At 40.7% G+C, this 15367-nt stretch overlaps 1 protein-coding gene across 1 annotated transcript in view; it reads right to left on the bottom strand.

The window, feature by feature from the left end:
• Window positions 1-13683, bottom strand: part of Samd3 (sterile alpha motif domain containing 3) — a 52654-nt gene extending 38971 nt beyond the window's left edge. Inside the window, exons 1-3 of the mRNA XM_021173945.2 lie at window positions 13605-13683; window positions 12796-12985; window positions 10273-10374 (exon numbers count right to left, since the gene is read on the bottom strand). Of these exons, the coding sequence (XP_021029604.1) occupies window positions 10273-10374; window positions 12796-12985; window positions 13605-13683 (371 nt within the window). The remainder of the gene's footprint in view (window positions 1-10272; window positions 10375-12795; window positions 12986-13604) is intronic.
• Between the last annotated feature and the right edge of the window lie 1684 nt (window positions 13684-15367).

The raw sequence follows: 15367 nt of genomic DNA, 5'->3' as shown, positions 1-15367 counted from the left end.
CATCAACAGAGAGCTTCAGTATGCCAATGGTATCGAATAGAACTTAGTATAATTTTTCTTTTTTTAGCACCTATTTTTTTTCTGTTTCTTGTCCCCTTGTCCTCATTAGGCTAGGGGACTATAAGGCATGAAATTATTCTGTCAAATATTCAGACATGTGAGGCTGAAAAGATGGCTCAGCATTTGAGTACTGACTGCTATTCCAGAAGTCCTGAGTTCAATTTCCAGCAACCACATGGTGGCTCACAACCATCTGTAATGGGATCTGATGGCCTCTGGTGTGTCTGAACACAGCTACAGTATATATATATATATATATACATACACATACACATATACACATACACATACATATACACATACATATACAGAATAAAAAAATAATTCTTTAAAAAATTCAGAATGCAGCATGACTCAGACAGGATCCACTGATGATAATAGTCCCTCATGTTTCAACTAGACAGATTAAACAAATCAAAGACACCCAAATTTTTCCTTTCTTTCCATTCAAGCAACACATTTTTGGTCTGAATATAATCTAAGCAATGCAAACAAACACTAGAGAAAATGACTATTATGCAAGAAAGAGGACTTTCAAAACCTAACAAATATATTCATAATGGGAAGTAGATAGCTGCAGCTACAGCTATTTTCCATCTATAAAAGTATGTGTAACATCTTAAAAGATGTTAAAGTTACTCCCAGTGCTTTTAGCAAACTAGAGTTTAGCACAGCACCAGCAGGTTGTCCTGTACTAGGTATAGGAGTAGAATAGACTCCCAGGTTAAAAGGACACTAATATTTCTCTTTTGACTTTGAAGTTTGGACTCTCTGTCAAGCTTATCACCACACCAATAGCTCAATTTTCAATTCTGGGTATAAAATAACCCCCGAACCATTTAAAATATGTTAATGTGACCCCAGTTTGAGAGCATACTGCTTACTAACTGCTCAGTTCATACAGTGATAAAAATATATGGTCATAATAAAATTTAGAATAAAGCCAGCAATTTGACAAATGACAGTATCATTGCTACAGTTTCAAATTTGTTTCAGATACTGAGAAATAATAATTGTAGTATATATTTATGAAATTAAAGTGATACTGTGGTATACCTATAGAATATTTATACAATGTGGAATCATTGAGCAAGCAGATTGACCTATCCATCATCCCTAGTTCTTATTGGTAATTTCACCTGCCCTACGGAAACATTACACTTTTAACTTTGCATCAGTTTTTTAAATGATGAGATGAGAGTTCCCATAAAAGACTCATTGGCTTTCTAACTTTGTCTAAGTGTGAGAAGAATGAAAAATCATTCAGCTCTTCCCAAAAAGCCGACTACCTACACTTTAGTGGGGTTCACATAGGGTAATCATGTTGTTTCAGTGCAGAGCAGAACAGGTTCAGTGGAGTATCATCAGCCTGCTAGGGAAAACCTGCACAGAAAATGCTGAGTATCTCTAGAGAGCAGAAGAGACTTAGCTGTTACATCAAGACAGGGATTCTTTCTTTGAGTGGGGCAGACCCATCCCTTAGCAAGGTTGATGTACGATGCTTTTGTTTAAAAAAAAATGAGAAAAGTGAATGGAAAAAATTTGCATCCAACTCCCCACTTAAACTCCAAGCAATGCATCCAGGCAGCGCCGTGCCTTGCTTTAAATCCTATTCACCTCCCCTCAATCCTTGTTTTGAGAATGCTCCTGTCACCAAGTCTCATTTTTTGAAGTCTCATTTTTTTTATTTATGGGTATGTGTGTATCCATGCCCTGTGTGTGTGGATACACAAGAGGTTTCGGATTCTCTGGAGCTGGAATTACAAGTTGCGAACTACTCAATGGAGGAATTGGGGACCTAATGTGAGTCCTCTGGAAAAGCGGCAAGCTCTGTTAACTGCTGAGCATTTGTCCATACCCCAATACTCGCTCTGTTTTCCCTCCTATTGTCAACAGTTTGACACGGTTTACCTCTCTTTTCATGCATCTGAAATAATTTATCATCTTAAAAAAAGGAACTCGACTCTCGTTTTAGATTAAAGCCCACATTTATCTTGGCTTTGATCATAGATTCCTCTTCTCCCTAGATTCCATATATTGAACCCATGTGACATGACTGTGTTCGGCCCTGTCCAAGGATCTTGAGCTAGATGAGGGACAGGAGGTTGAGTGAGACTTATTATTCTCTTATGAAGAAGAGATACTAGAAGTGCATCTTTTTTCTCAAGGTCATGTGAGGAAGTAAAGAGAAGGTGGATCTCTTCGTTAAGGTCACCACTGCTGTCATGAAACTGTATAACCAAAAGCAACTTGGGGAGCAAAGAGTTTTATTTGGCTGACATATACAGAATCAGGGTCTATGGAGGGAAGTCAGGGCAAGAACTCAAACAGTGTAGGAATCTGGAGGCAGGAGGTGATGCAGAGGCCATGGTGGCAGCGTTGGGGGGGAGGGGGGGGTGGGCTGCTTACTGGTTTGCTTTTCATGGTTGGTTCAGCCTGCTTTCTAATAGAATCCAAATCCACCAGCCAAAGGTAACATTATCCAAAATGGGCTAGGTTCTCCAACATCAGTCACTAATTTAAAAAATGTTCTCCAGGCTTGTCTACTTACAGCCTGATCATCTGGAGGCATTTCCTCTACTGAGGCTCCCTCCTCCCATATGGCCATAGCTGTGTCAAGTTGACATAAACCTAGCCAACACAATGGCCGTTCGTAGAGCACGAATTGGTTCTTATCAGAGAAAGAACTGGTCACCTCTCTGACCTTAAATCTGAGACTCTAAAATCAGAATATAAATGTGTGTTGCACAAGCTACTCCGCCTGTGAGAACTGCTGTGCGCGGCTAACACAATGTCCAATCTCATGTTACATTCACCATATACTTTCCTCTTAGAAAAGCCTTGACTTCTTTCATCTTTACTCCCCATCTCCAGTTGTCATGAAATTCTCCCACATTGCATCTCTTGTATCATCTACTTCTCAAGGTGGTGGTTTATGCCGCCACATTAATCTGGGCTTTGATTGTATAACTTCAAGTATCTACTGGCAGAGATCTGTGTTTAAAATAGCAAGGTATGAACCTTACAAAAACATCTGGAATGCCTCACTCCAGGGTGAAGGAAAGAGATGCTAATTTATCTATTTAGCTTTAACACCCACCTCCAAGCTTGGCTTAAGCCTCTCCTCTAGTGGATGCTCTTCTCCACTCTGGTAGCCCTACTGTGTGCTTCCTTACCTCAATGAACATCCCTGCCTGCTCTAGAACCCACCCTGTGGACCTGGGACTATTCTTGCCTATCTTGATTTCTGTACTGTATATCAGATCTCCTTGCAAATTAGGATTTTAAAAAGTATTCTTTTCTTTTCTAGGTCAACAGGGAATATCCCTCTGAGAGCTGAGAAAGGACCCCATCACTGAAGACCAGGCCCCTGGGTTATAACAAGAACCTGAAAAGTAAGAACTGTGATTTTTGTGACCTCTCAGTTCATCTCACAGGGACTCACAGCTAAGTTAAATTGTGTGTGTGTGTGTGTGTGTGTGTGTGTGTATGTGTGTGTGTGTGTGGTCCCATTCTTTCTCTACATATTGCTGTGGAAAAGGAGATACAGAAAAAAAAGTTCTCTCCTTATTGGCTCAAATGTAAAGATGAAAGTAAATCCATTTTATATATTTTACTTCATTTTCCCTGTGTGCAAAGCCAAGTTTTTGTGGCCAGAGGCTGCAGTAACATTCTGCCCTCACTGTGTGGAATGGATTGTGATAGCAACGTTCCAGAAAGATCTAGGAATGTGTGAAGGAAAGAAATGTTAAACATAAGATGATGTAAAAACTGGGCATGATTTTTGCAAGCCTGTAAACCTGGAACTTGGCAGACAAAGACAGAGGGAAGGAAGGCATCTTTTCTTGCAGGGCAAGTTTGAGGGCAGCCTGGACTACATGAGGGAGGCTCTGCCTCCAAACAAATGAACAAACAAACAAACAAACAAACAAACAAGCAAACAAAACTCTGACATTACAGATAGAAACTCTTCTAGAAACTTGTGGCTAAATACACAAAATTCACATCTTTCACAACAAAAGCATGTTTCCATTGTATCAGAACAGCCCACACCCAGCAAGGGAGCCACCAGAATGCCAATGACAAAAAAGTGTCACCACCACCAGAGGCAGCACTAATACGACTTCCCAGAGGGGACGGGAGACAAAGGTCATACTCCCCAGGGACTGAATGGAATGACCAGGTCCCACAGGCTGCTCTGATTTGAGATTTCATTTTCTCTGAAAAGCCCTCCTGCCTGTTGAAAACCCCAAAGGCTTTCAAAGTGACTACAACTTCATAATTATGGGGTGAGACCAAATACTGCCCACCTGGAGCCAACCGTTCTTAGCTAAGTCTCCTTTACAGTCATTTGTTTCAAACTTCTCTGTCTGCCTTAACATCTGTGTGACTATTAAGTAAAGCCTTTGGAATGCATTAGTAAACTTAGCAGACCACACTAGCTTCCAACAGCCCTTAAAGACAAGACAGTTATGACACCTAAAACCTACAGATGAGATTATCTTGCTCTGTGTAGCCCAGCTAGCTGTTTTTCTTTGTTCTGCTATTAAAATTTCCATAACATCTTCCACCTATCACTCAGAGCAACTTGGATTTGTGCTCTAGGCTACAGTTACTCACATTGGCTCTGAATTAGCTACCATTTGTTTATTTGTCAATTTATTTATTCTTAGTCTTGAAATGGAGTTGGTGCAGGGTCTCTCTGTGTAGCTCCAGTTAGCCCATAACTCACTGTGTAGCCCAGCAGGATACAAGGTCAACGAAGCAGATGTCACTTCCTGCTGCTTCTTCAATGCTTCCAACAATACCTAGCATGCAACAAGCACTCAGAAACATTGGCATATTGGAGAGTTAACTGATGGTTTAATCCTGACTTAGGTCAGCAGTCTTAAGTATTTTCTATTTTATGGAAATAACAGATATTACACAAAGAATTATAGGTTTATTGGGTAAGTTTATTTTTTATCTACAAGCTCCCTCATAGTTGTTATTATATGATTTTACACTGGAAGTTTTTCACCATGAAAACAGTAGCCCTACTCCCTGTTAATAGGTCTCAAACGAAGACCTTTGGGTAGGACAGCCACCTGTGGATGTGCTCTCTGATGCCCTTGTAGTGTTATCAAGGTCTGACTATGAGCTCTGGAAGCTTCTCCCTTCCTCTCTTTGACCCATAGGACTCCTCGTCCTGCTTGCTGCCATCACTCTCAGACCTTCCAGTGTAAGTTGCCTTTTCTGTCCTAGATCCTGAGTCCCAGGAGGCCTGGCTGCTCAAGCATCCTGGTGTAACCTTGTTCTTCCACCTGGAATCACAACCTGTGAGAGCTGAGACCAGAATCTCATTAGACCCACGGTTTGCTAGATAATATAAAAGATATGTGATTCTTATGACTGCCATCTGTATGCCAGGTCCTAAGAACTTTTCATACAACACACCATTTACCATTCTATTCATTTTACAGATGAATACAGGCCCACTTATTCCAGGAAACATCTCACTCAACTGTTAAGTGACAAAGCCAGTCTTCAAAACTGAGCTCTCAATTATTTGCTTGTCTCTGTCCCCAGCCTTACTAACCCAGCCATCTCAGGGTTAACACGCTAATATAATACGTACATTTACCCCTTTCAGCTCATCGGTCTTGCAGAGCTGTGTGTGAACCACCTGGTATGACAGAGGGCCTCAAGACCTGCCCTCTAACTCCAAGGGTCTCCTGCAAGCCTTTTCAGTCTTCTAATCTGGTCACACAGATTTGACCCAATGGAAAACACACACACACACACACACACACACACACACACACACACACACACACACACACGGAAAGTACATAAAGAAAGTACTCTCTCTCTTAAATAGTGAACATTAGTTGATACTACACAGGATGACTAGTCTCTGGTACTCACCTCCCATGGCTCTTGCACAACAGAGCCAAGGAGAGAAGCATATAGGAGCTGAGAATGCTAATCACAAGACTGAGACAAAGCACAGTGGTAGTGCTCACGTAGCATGTATGAGGCCCTGGTTTCATTCACCAGCATTGCTGAGAAGTCTCCCTGCACATCTGATCAGAACCTTTACTAGAAACTCTAACTAGGTGGCATGCTTTATTGACCCTTCCCTTATTACATTCTGGGGTAGAACGCATACACAGCTTTGTTGCTGTCTCTTGTCTGAGATTCCCACATGATAACGACTATAACTAATATATCAGAAATGTTGATATTTGCGTGGCAGAGTGGATGCAGAAGCTCCTTCTATTCCATCACACAGCAGTAGCCAGACCACGAGAAAAGTCATTAAAACAATCTCTAAATATGCTTGAAACCATGACTAACTTGTAATTATGCCCCAAGGCAGAAGCAGAGCGTCTGCCCATGCCTTTAAAGTTCAAGTAGAGAGTCTTTAAAGCAACATGTAGGAAACCTTGGTTTATCCGATCCCTTGTCTTATTGGGCACTGCAAGAGATTTGGGGTAGATTTTAAAAAAGAAAGAATTCCACTGCAGAGGAAACCATTTCTAGCACATCACTAGCACATGATGCCGATGTCTCCTAATGGTCTTTGCACATAGAAAGGTATTTAAACCATTCAGTAACTGGCACAGGATCAACCACCTGTCACCCACGAGACGTCTGCTGCACCAGACTGCCACAGTGTCCCACTCCCTGGGATATACATCTGATTTAACTACAACCACAGACTTCCCCAGAGACAAAGTCAGGAGAGGCTGAGCCTCCAGGTCAGCTCTCATGTGCAGAGAGTCTCTTGTGGAAATCACAAGGGAAAAGCAGGGGAGTGTCCCCAAGATTGTCAGGTGCCTCAGTGGGATCTGATAGCAAGTACCATGTGCTTAGTTATGATGGACACCACTGAGGCCTCACGGGTGCCATGTGGTGTTACATTCCAGGTAGTCACAGACATACTATTGGGGAGGGAAGTAGAAGGGAACCGAGCTCTCAAATTAGCACTTGCTCTGTAACCTGTTCCTACCTCTTGAAATCAGTTGGCTTCATGAAAGTCCAGTGGGCAAATACTTTTGAATTTATTGCCTATAATAAGTCAATCGGAAATAAACCCAGAAGTGGTTTGGAAAGATCAGCATATTTGGTACTGAATGCTTCAAAAGGTCTAAAAACCAAGTTATTGCTATTCAAACATATATCATGTCTTCCAAAAATCTATTGCCTTTCTTTGGTTCACATTCATCAGCTCAATTTTGAAAGTCTGATTGGATTTTAAGGTGCCATAGGGTAAGATAAATTCTGTTTATAAAATAAAAGGATCCAGTCACCATCTCTATGGTTGTTATAGTCTGAGGAGGGACTATAGACTTTAATAAACCAAGGTCGTTGTCTACTTTTGTAAGCAGGATACGAATTACAGAGAAGGTACTGCTTATAGAAAGACTGAACCTAGATGGTCTGGACGTCACTGGATGGGGCTAACCAGTTTTAAAGCAGCAGTTCTCAACATGTGATCAAGACCCCTTGGGTTGCCCAATGACCCTTTCACAGGGGTCACCTAACACCTTGGAAAAACATAGATGTTTACATTATAGTCCCAAATTGTAGCAAAATTGCAGTTATGAAGTAGCAATGAAAATAATTTTATGGTTGGGGGGGGGGTCACGACAACATGAAGAACTGTATTAAGGGTTGACGCATTAGGAAAATTGAGAGCTACTGTTTTAAAGCATGGGCAGGTTTTAGTCAGGTAGGCATATGATGGGACTGTACAGACTAACATAAAGGACATATAAGAGGCCCTTGACACATAATTATCAAGTGTCTAGAATAGCAGAAGGACAGAAGGAAAGGATAGAGGATGACTTTAATTATTTCCTTTTGCATGACTGGCTGGTATTATCACTGCGATGAAGCATGAGGTGAAGGCATCATCTCTCCTACCCCAGTCTTTAAGACCACAGTGGCCTTATCTTGTCTCACAGAGCCAATTGCCTAGAAGGAATCATTTGACCCATGTAGGATCTGTTAGTTTTCCTTCCCAGCTACATGAGTGAAACAATATTGAATAACTGGGTCAGATGGCACTGGAGATCTAACCTATTTTCAGAGAGAATTTCTTTGGAGTTTGCTGGGTGAGGCAGTGCAGAGGGAACTGAGCATCAATAACTGGCGGAACAGTGCATCTTCCTAAGGAAAAGCAAGGGAAGGAGGCAGGCAGGGCCGCAGGAAAGGAGGAAAGCATGGAACCAGGCCCTCAGAGCTCAGGGAATTTAAAGATTCTGCCTCAGATTTTGTTGGTTGTTTTTCTTATAATAAGCCTGTTTTGTCTTTAGTTTTCATGGACTTTTGCTTTTTACATTCAAGCGTATATGAATATATATGTGTGTGTGTTCATGTATACATATGTGTGCATGAGCATGTGTATGTACGTGTATATAACACACACACACAAAATTTGAGGTTCCTTTCTAGAGAGAGGTAATAGGTGATCTAATACATAAGCCCCCAGACAAAAGTTGTGGGCATGTATATTCTGATTTCTAAGCCTTTCTGTCCCCTTAAATTCTAAAGCAGTCTTGCTTTGATTCCTTCCACTTGGTAGATAGGATGGAGGATGGCAAATATGAGTGTCATCATTTGTGTTTTTCAGCAGAGGGTCGGAGATGGTGAGAAGGTACATGCTCTAGTTCTTACCCCTGTTTCTCCTTACACTGCAACAGGGACAGTAGCAATACCAGCAGCTTCATCTAGGGAAGGACAGCTGGAATCTCACAGGTCATTGTGTCATGGAGTCACAGCAAAGGGAAGCTTTAGGAATCAAACAGTCTGTGGGCAGAAAGGTGGGAATGAAGCTGCCTTGGAAATGGTTTTGCATTTTCTGGACCATCATTTGAACCAGGAATGCCCAGGGAACTGATTTCTGCCTAGGCTTTATCTCCCTTTCACCTTCCCAAGCCACATCCCCAGACTTTGTTTCAGGTTTTATTTTGAGATAACATTTCACTAAGTTGTGCAGGGTGACCTTGACCTAGTGATCTTCCTACTTCAGCCTTCCGGGTAACTGCTGTTACAAACCTGCACCACCAAGCTGGAGGTAGACGATGGTAGCTCTCTCTTCCATCTCCTAGTTCACCATTCCCCAAAGAGTTGTGAAATAAAGGCAGCTGGGCTGTAACACAAAGACTATTTAAAAACTATCAGGAAACGATCTCGAACCCCCTTGACTTCTTAAACTCTCCGTTTTACTCATTTATAAAAAAGAGAAAGCAATATCTCTTTTGTGCCAAGGAGACTAAATCAGATGACAAATGTAAAGGGTTTGTAAACACACACACACTCATGCAAACACAGACACACAGAGAGACACATACACAGATACCTACAGAGGCATACATATACAAACATATACAAACATATACAAACATATACAAACATAGACACACACAGATGCACACAGACACACACACACAGTCACAGATACACAGAGACACATACACACAAACACAAACACACATATACATATACAGACATAGACACACAGATGCATAAAGACACACACAGGCACACACACACACACACACTGGTTGGTTGTTTTGAATATTTCCTCCACACCTGAAATGTTTCACTCTGCAGGGACTCTTCCCATGCATGGTGGATACATGGACTGCCTGAACTGGGAGACTGTAAGAGGCTAGAGAAAGATGCTGAAGTACCTATTACCTGCTACCCCTCTTCAGTTTTGTCTGAACACTGAATTCCTACATGTGGTTCTCCAGGTCCATAGTTTTTTTTTTTCCCTTATGATGCAATGGAACCCAGACACTGAAGTATCACAGTGTCAGGTCCAGGGTAGGACACTTGAGAAACTGCTTAGCAAAACAGTTTCTGTCTCTGGAATAGTCGAGTTAAAGCTACCCATAAACTAGAAGGCAAAACCATAGACTGTACTCCATTCAAGCTCTACAGGACACTATTTCCAGATTACTTTGGTTAGATTATGATGGATGAATATACTTTTCCCCACCTAAGAATAAATACCTGAAAGAAATGTTTAACATCATCAAAACTTTTTTGTCAATTCAACATTGGTATTTTACTCAGCAACTCCATCACTTGATAAAAGCTTACCTTTTAGGACAACAAAAAAGTTTTAAATTACAGTATATTTAAGCACACAAAGTGTCATAAAAATAAAGACAAACATCACTTGACTTTAAAAATATTATAAAGTTGGTGTCTCACCTCTGCTTCAATACTCTTTGGTCAATGAGTCTATTGTCAAGGACGGCTGGATATAAAGATGTCTGGTCCCCATGGCTGGTGGGACCAGGGTTTTGTTCGTGCCTGGAACAAAGAGCCGTGTAATGGTCATGGGATGTTAAATAGAAGCAATAACCATTGATCTCGCAATGTTTGAAGGGGAAGCTTCAACCCATCTTCATCCTATCCAAGCTCACATGAAACTCATGGCTAGAACACTGCAAAGAAGGTCCTGTGCCTCACCTCACACAATGAGGCTGATGCCAGTTCACCGTACTGCCTTCATCCATCTGGCAGAGGGTGTGTGTGTGTGTGTGTGTGTGTGTGTGTGTGTGTGTCTGTGTGTGTGCAGAAGTCAACCTCAGATGTCAGTCCTCGTGAACTATCCACCTTGTCTTATTATGATCTGGGGCTTGCTGATTTTCTAAGCTGGCAGGACAGCAGGCCCCAAGAGTCTGCCTTTCTCCATCTCCAGTCCAAGGCTTGTCACTACACCTGCCCTTTCATGTGGGTGCTGTGTAATGAACTCGTATTCTCAATTTTCACAACTGAGCCATCTCTTCACAACTGAGCCAGCTCTCAATCTGATATAGTGTCTGGCATAGTTTTGAATGCTGTTGAGGTGAAACTTTCTTTTGTTAAGTAGAGTCTGTGTTTCTCAGTTAATAATGTCCTTGGCAAATATAACCAGTAAGCAAGTTGTGACTTCATACCAGAATACTTTCACCTAAAAACAAGACTACACTAACCCTTAAAGTCGAACGTGCTAGCTAGAGCAAAGAACCTAACATCCACAAATCTCTGGGCTACCAGAACGCCTCGTCTTGGCTACAGTTGAAACTACTTGTCATAACCTTGTTTTTAAAAATTGCATAATTGACAGAGGACTGTGTTGGTCTGGTAAAGGGAGGGCAGATTTGCCCAAAGATTGTGGTGTTTTGTGGTGTGAATTCAAGCAGTTCCGGGTTCAGAGGCTTTCTCGATATGCAGATGAAGAAACAAAACTTCCAAACATGGAACAGAATGAATCTAAGTCAGCCAATAAAACCAAGAATGAAGTCCTGAGCTCTTGGCAGTCCAACAACTTCTAGTGTGCTACAGAGCAGAGAAGTGGATTTATGGCCTGCCAGGTTTTTTTTTTTTTTTTTTTTTTTTTTTTTTCTGAGCTATGCCCAAGGCAAGATCAAGATTCCAGTCAACTGGGGAGGGACTTCCAGCTCACCCAAATGTTCTTGGAAGTGACACTGCAGTCCCTTTGAAGCTCACCCCTCCCCTTTTCTAGAGAGCATTAAAAGGTTACAGTGGGAACTTCACACAAATGTCACAGACCCAATACCCTGCTGCAACCAGGGTCATAAAGAAAAAACTCCTTCAAATAAATCACTTGGAAGAATTTCCGCTTTGACTTCCTTTATAACTATTGTTATTATTTTTTAAAGACAACATTTATCTCTGTACCTTACACCAGCTTCACCCTCACAGCAATCCTTCTGCCTCAACCTTTTAACTGCTAGAATTACAAGTTAACCACGTCTACATCTTTAGCCCAAAGTTAAGAATCTCCCTTCATGGCTACCAAATAATCCAAACACTCCAAATAGAAATTAAATTACTTAAGCCAAGTCTCTCTGATGTTATATTGTTTATCAAAAAAGAGAGAAATATTTATAATTATAGGCCTAATTTCAGAAAAGGAAAAAAATTATGACATTCAAAATCACATTTTACAAAAAAAAAAAGAATGGTGATTGGTTAATAGCAAATATTGAACCTTAAAAGTTATGACCAGTCTCGGTGTGGAAATACTAAATCAGAGTACCTTAAAGAATCTTGATGCATGGATTTGTAAAACATTTTAATTGATGAAGCTCATTACCATTCCTTTCCATTACGGAGTTAAGAGATTAAAAACAAACTAACAAACATAGCCACCCTCCAACTTGAGAGCTTCTTTGTGACACTGTGAATTTTCTAAATGATTTCTCTGTGTTTCTGTCACAGTGTTCTTTACTTTATGATCAGTTTTCAAAGAATTATGAAACTCAGTTGTGGCAAAGGTGCTAGCAATTGCTATTGTGAAGGCCTTGAGAAAAGTATGAATTAGTTACAACAGAGAGACCTAGGCAAATAAACACACAAATGAACAAGTAGTTTGGGACATGGCAAAGGACCAGCCACAGGTTCTTATAGTAGCCCAGTTACATCATACATGCAGTTTCTACACCTAACCCATTCGTTCTACTGTGGGCTCCAAATCACGTAGCACAGGAACTTCGTGCCTGCAGGATTGCCTTAACAACCACAGTCGGTTTTTAAAGAACAGTGGAAAGAAAAACAACAAATTCTGACTCAATTCTTCAAACATGCTGGTCAAATATTAGAAATCCTGTGCATACCATCGAACTGAAAATTGTCCACAGCTTTAAAAGCTTTGATTCTTTGCCACAAGGCAATAGCTGTGCAAATCAGGGACCAAAAACCTAGCCCGTTCTCTGGTGTACTCACTCAGGGGCCGCTAGTGCCAGGGTCAGCGTGGATGTCTCTGTGGGGCCTCCCGTAGGCTTCAGCTCTTGATTGCCCTGCTTGTATTTCTTAATGAAGTCCATCAGAACAGCCTGGTGTCCAATTTTCTTTACCAGTTGCTGTACCATCCGATCATTAAGGGCCAGGAGTGCAGCCCCACTGACTTCTTCCTCTGGGAAAAATGAAAATTAACTTTCATATCACTTTCCAGGAAAACATGGGCACAGAAAGAAGATAAAACTAGTTCTGGTTTTAAAACGATTATCTAAGCTTGAGATGGCAGTCACTGCATTATCTGTCAGGGCTCTAATACAGCATAGTTCCAAACTGAAGCCTGCTGCTAAGAAATCACCAGAACAAAAGTCCCAATAAAAACTTCATTTGTTTGTTTGCATATTAATACCCTTTCTCCAGGCCAGTTTTTACAGTCAACAGAAATAGAAGTCTTTCGGGGAAGCTATTTTTATAATGCCTCCTACTTGCTATTTAACACTGTCACATCCCATACTGTATAGAACACGAGTGATTATGTAAGACAAAAGAAACAAACAAAGTCTGTATCAAAGGTAACTTCCAAGAGTTTGCAATCATCTGGAAATAACACTCTCTTCAGATGCTAGGTAAACTGGAAACTGTCCCAGTCTGTGGGAAGAGATGAAGTTCCTCATCAGAACAGCTCCTCATCCACAAACAGACAGACCCTAGACAAGAGAAGCAGCTTTCACAACAGAGCGCACCCGCACGACTACATAACTCAAATAAAATCCACGCAAAGGATACAGACAACTTACCTTGAAACCTTGGGACTAGCTCACCTAAGTTTTTTTCCACCAACCATTTGCAGACCTGATCAACTGACCACGTTTCCATTGCTGGATTCTTGTCAATACACCTGTAGAATAAAAAGTGGGGATAGCTTGCCTGCTTCCCTGTCTCCCTTCCTTCCTTCCTTCCTTCCTTCCTTCCTTCCTTCCTTCCTTCCTTCCTTCCTTCCTTCCTTCCTTCCTCCCTCTCTGATTATTAGTCTTTGATTAGATTTTTAAACAGTCAGCTTTCTCTCCTCTGCTAAACTCCTTTCAATACATGGCTTTAAAAAGAAAATGTTTCTACAATGCAACACGTAAAAGTTGCTAATACATCAAATTGTTGCTTAAAGGTGGATTTTAGCCTATTTCTAAGTCTCATTTCTTCACCTTCTCTTACTTGATTTCCGCAGGCATCCCTCAGCTTAAATAGCAGACAGCCGGCGCATACAATGGTACCCAATGCTGTACCATTAACACCCAGGTTTCTTCACAAAGAACAGAAAGGTGTGAAATCATCAGGAAGTGGTTGACATTTACAGAGGGGTGGGCAGGGGAGAAAGGGAGGAAGGATCAGATAAAAGTCTGACTGAGAGACATAAGTAAACCAGGATGCCTTAACCCCTTACTTCTCCCAAGTAGGAGAGAGATGACCCACTGTCCTCACAGCTCTGGGTCAGCAACAAACTCTTTTCTCAGGGGAAACTAGCCTCATGTGCCATTCTCCTGTTGTTCCAATGTTACTCCTACATACTGGAGTATGCTCTCAAACAGTACCAAACACTATTGTAACACATCTATCTATCTATCTATCTATCTATCTATCTATCTATCTATCTATCGCTTTATTGGTTATAATATATATGTATATACACATATAAGTATATACACATATGTATAATATACACATACATATGCATATTTATACATGTATATGTATGTAAATATGCATATATATGTGTGTATACATATATGAAGATATAGAAATATGAGGATACATACACATGTGTATAGATATATCTTTATATATCTATGTAGTTAGTTGTGCAGGTTAAGTTAGGACATACCTGAAGATGTTAGTGTTGTCAAAGTGAAAGAAGCAAACACAGATTTTGCATGGATCACTCTTAACTACCCCCACTAACCTTGCGCCAACAGCCCAGTCTACCATCTTCCATAAATTTGCAATTTCCTCGAGGAAGCTTTTTTTCTGTATTTATAATTCAACCCAGGAGACTTCTAAGGAGTTGATAGAAACAAAGTCAAAAACAGTCTTAAATTATTTTAACCTTTCAACATTATTTTCGACGTTGACTTTTATTCCAGATGATTTATCATTTTGCTGTATGATACCAGATATTTTGTAAAGACAAAGTGAGAAGGTTCCCTTGGTGGAATTGGAATATAGATGTGTGTGTGTGTGTGTGTGTGTCTGTGTGTGTGTCTGTGTGTCTGTGTGTGTGTATGTGTGAGCATCTTTGTAGTTTTTAATTTTGTGTTTTTAAATAAATTATAGTTACCAACATCAGAAAAATAATCCCCAGTAGGAAGAAAAAAAGATGCTCCCAACATTCAAGAAAACCTGACAATAACAACCTTCAAAAGCAGTTTCCTAGAAAACAAGAAACTTCAAAGTAATGGGCCACATACTCCTAAGTATCCACAAACACTGACTGGAAAAACTGAAAACAAGGGTTAAATACAGAGGAACACCTTTCGAATTTCAACAGTGGATTTAATTTGCTTCAACA

This window comes from Mus caroli, unplaced genomic scaffold, assembly GCF_978045245.1.
Source record: "Mus caroli unplaced genomic scaffold, Mus_caroli_1 scaffold_9, whole genome shotgun sequence".
Lineage (NCBI taxonomy): Eukaryota > Metazoa > Chordata > Mammalia > Rodentia > Muridae > Mus > Mus caroli.
Note: the sequence above shows the minus strand (reverse complement) of the source record. Positions and strands in the feature narration are given on the sequence as shown.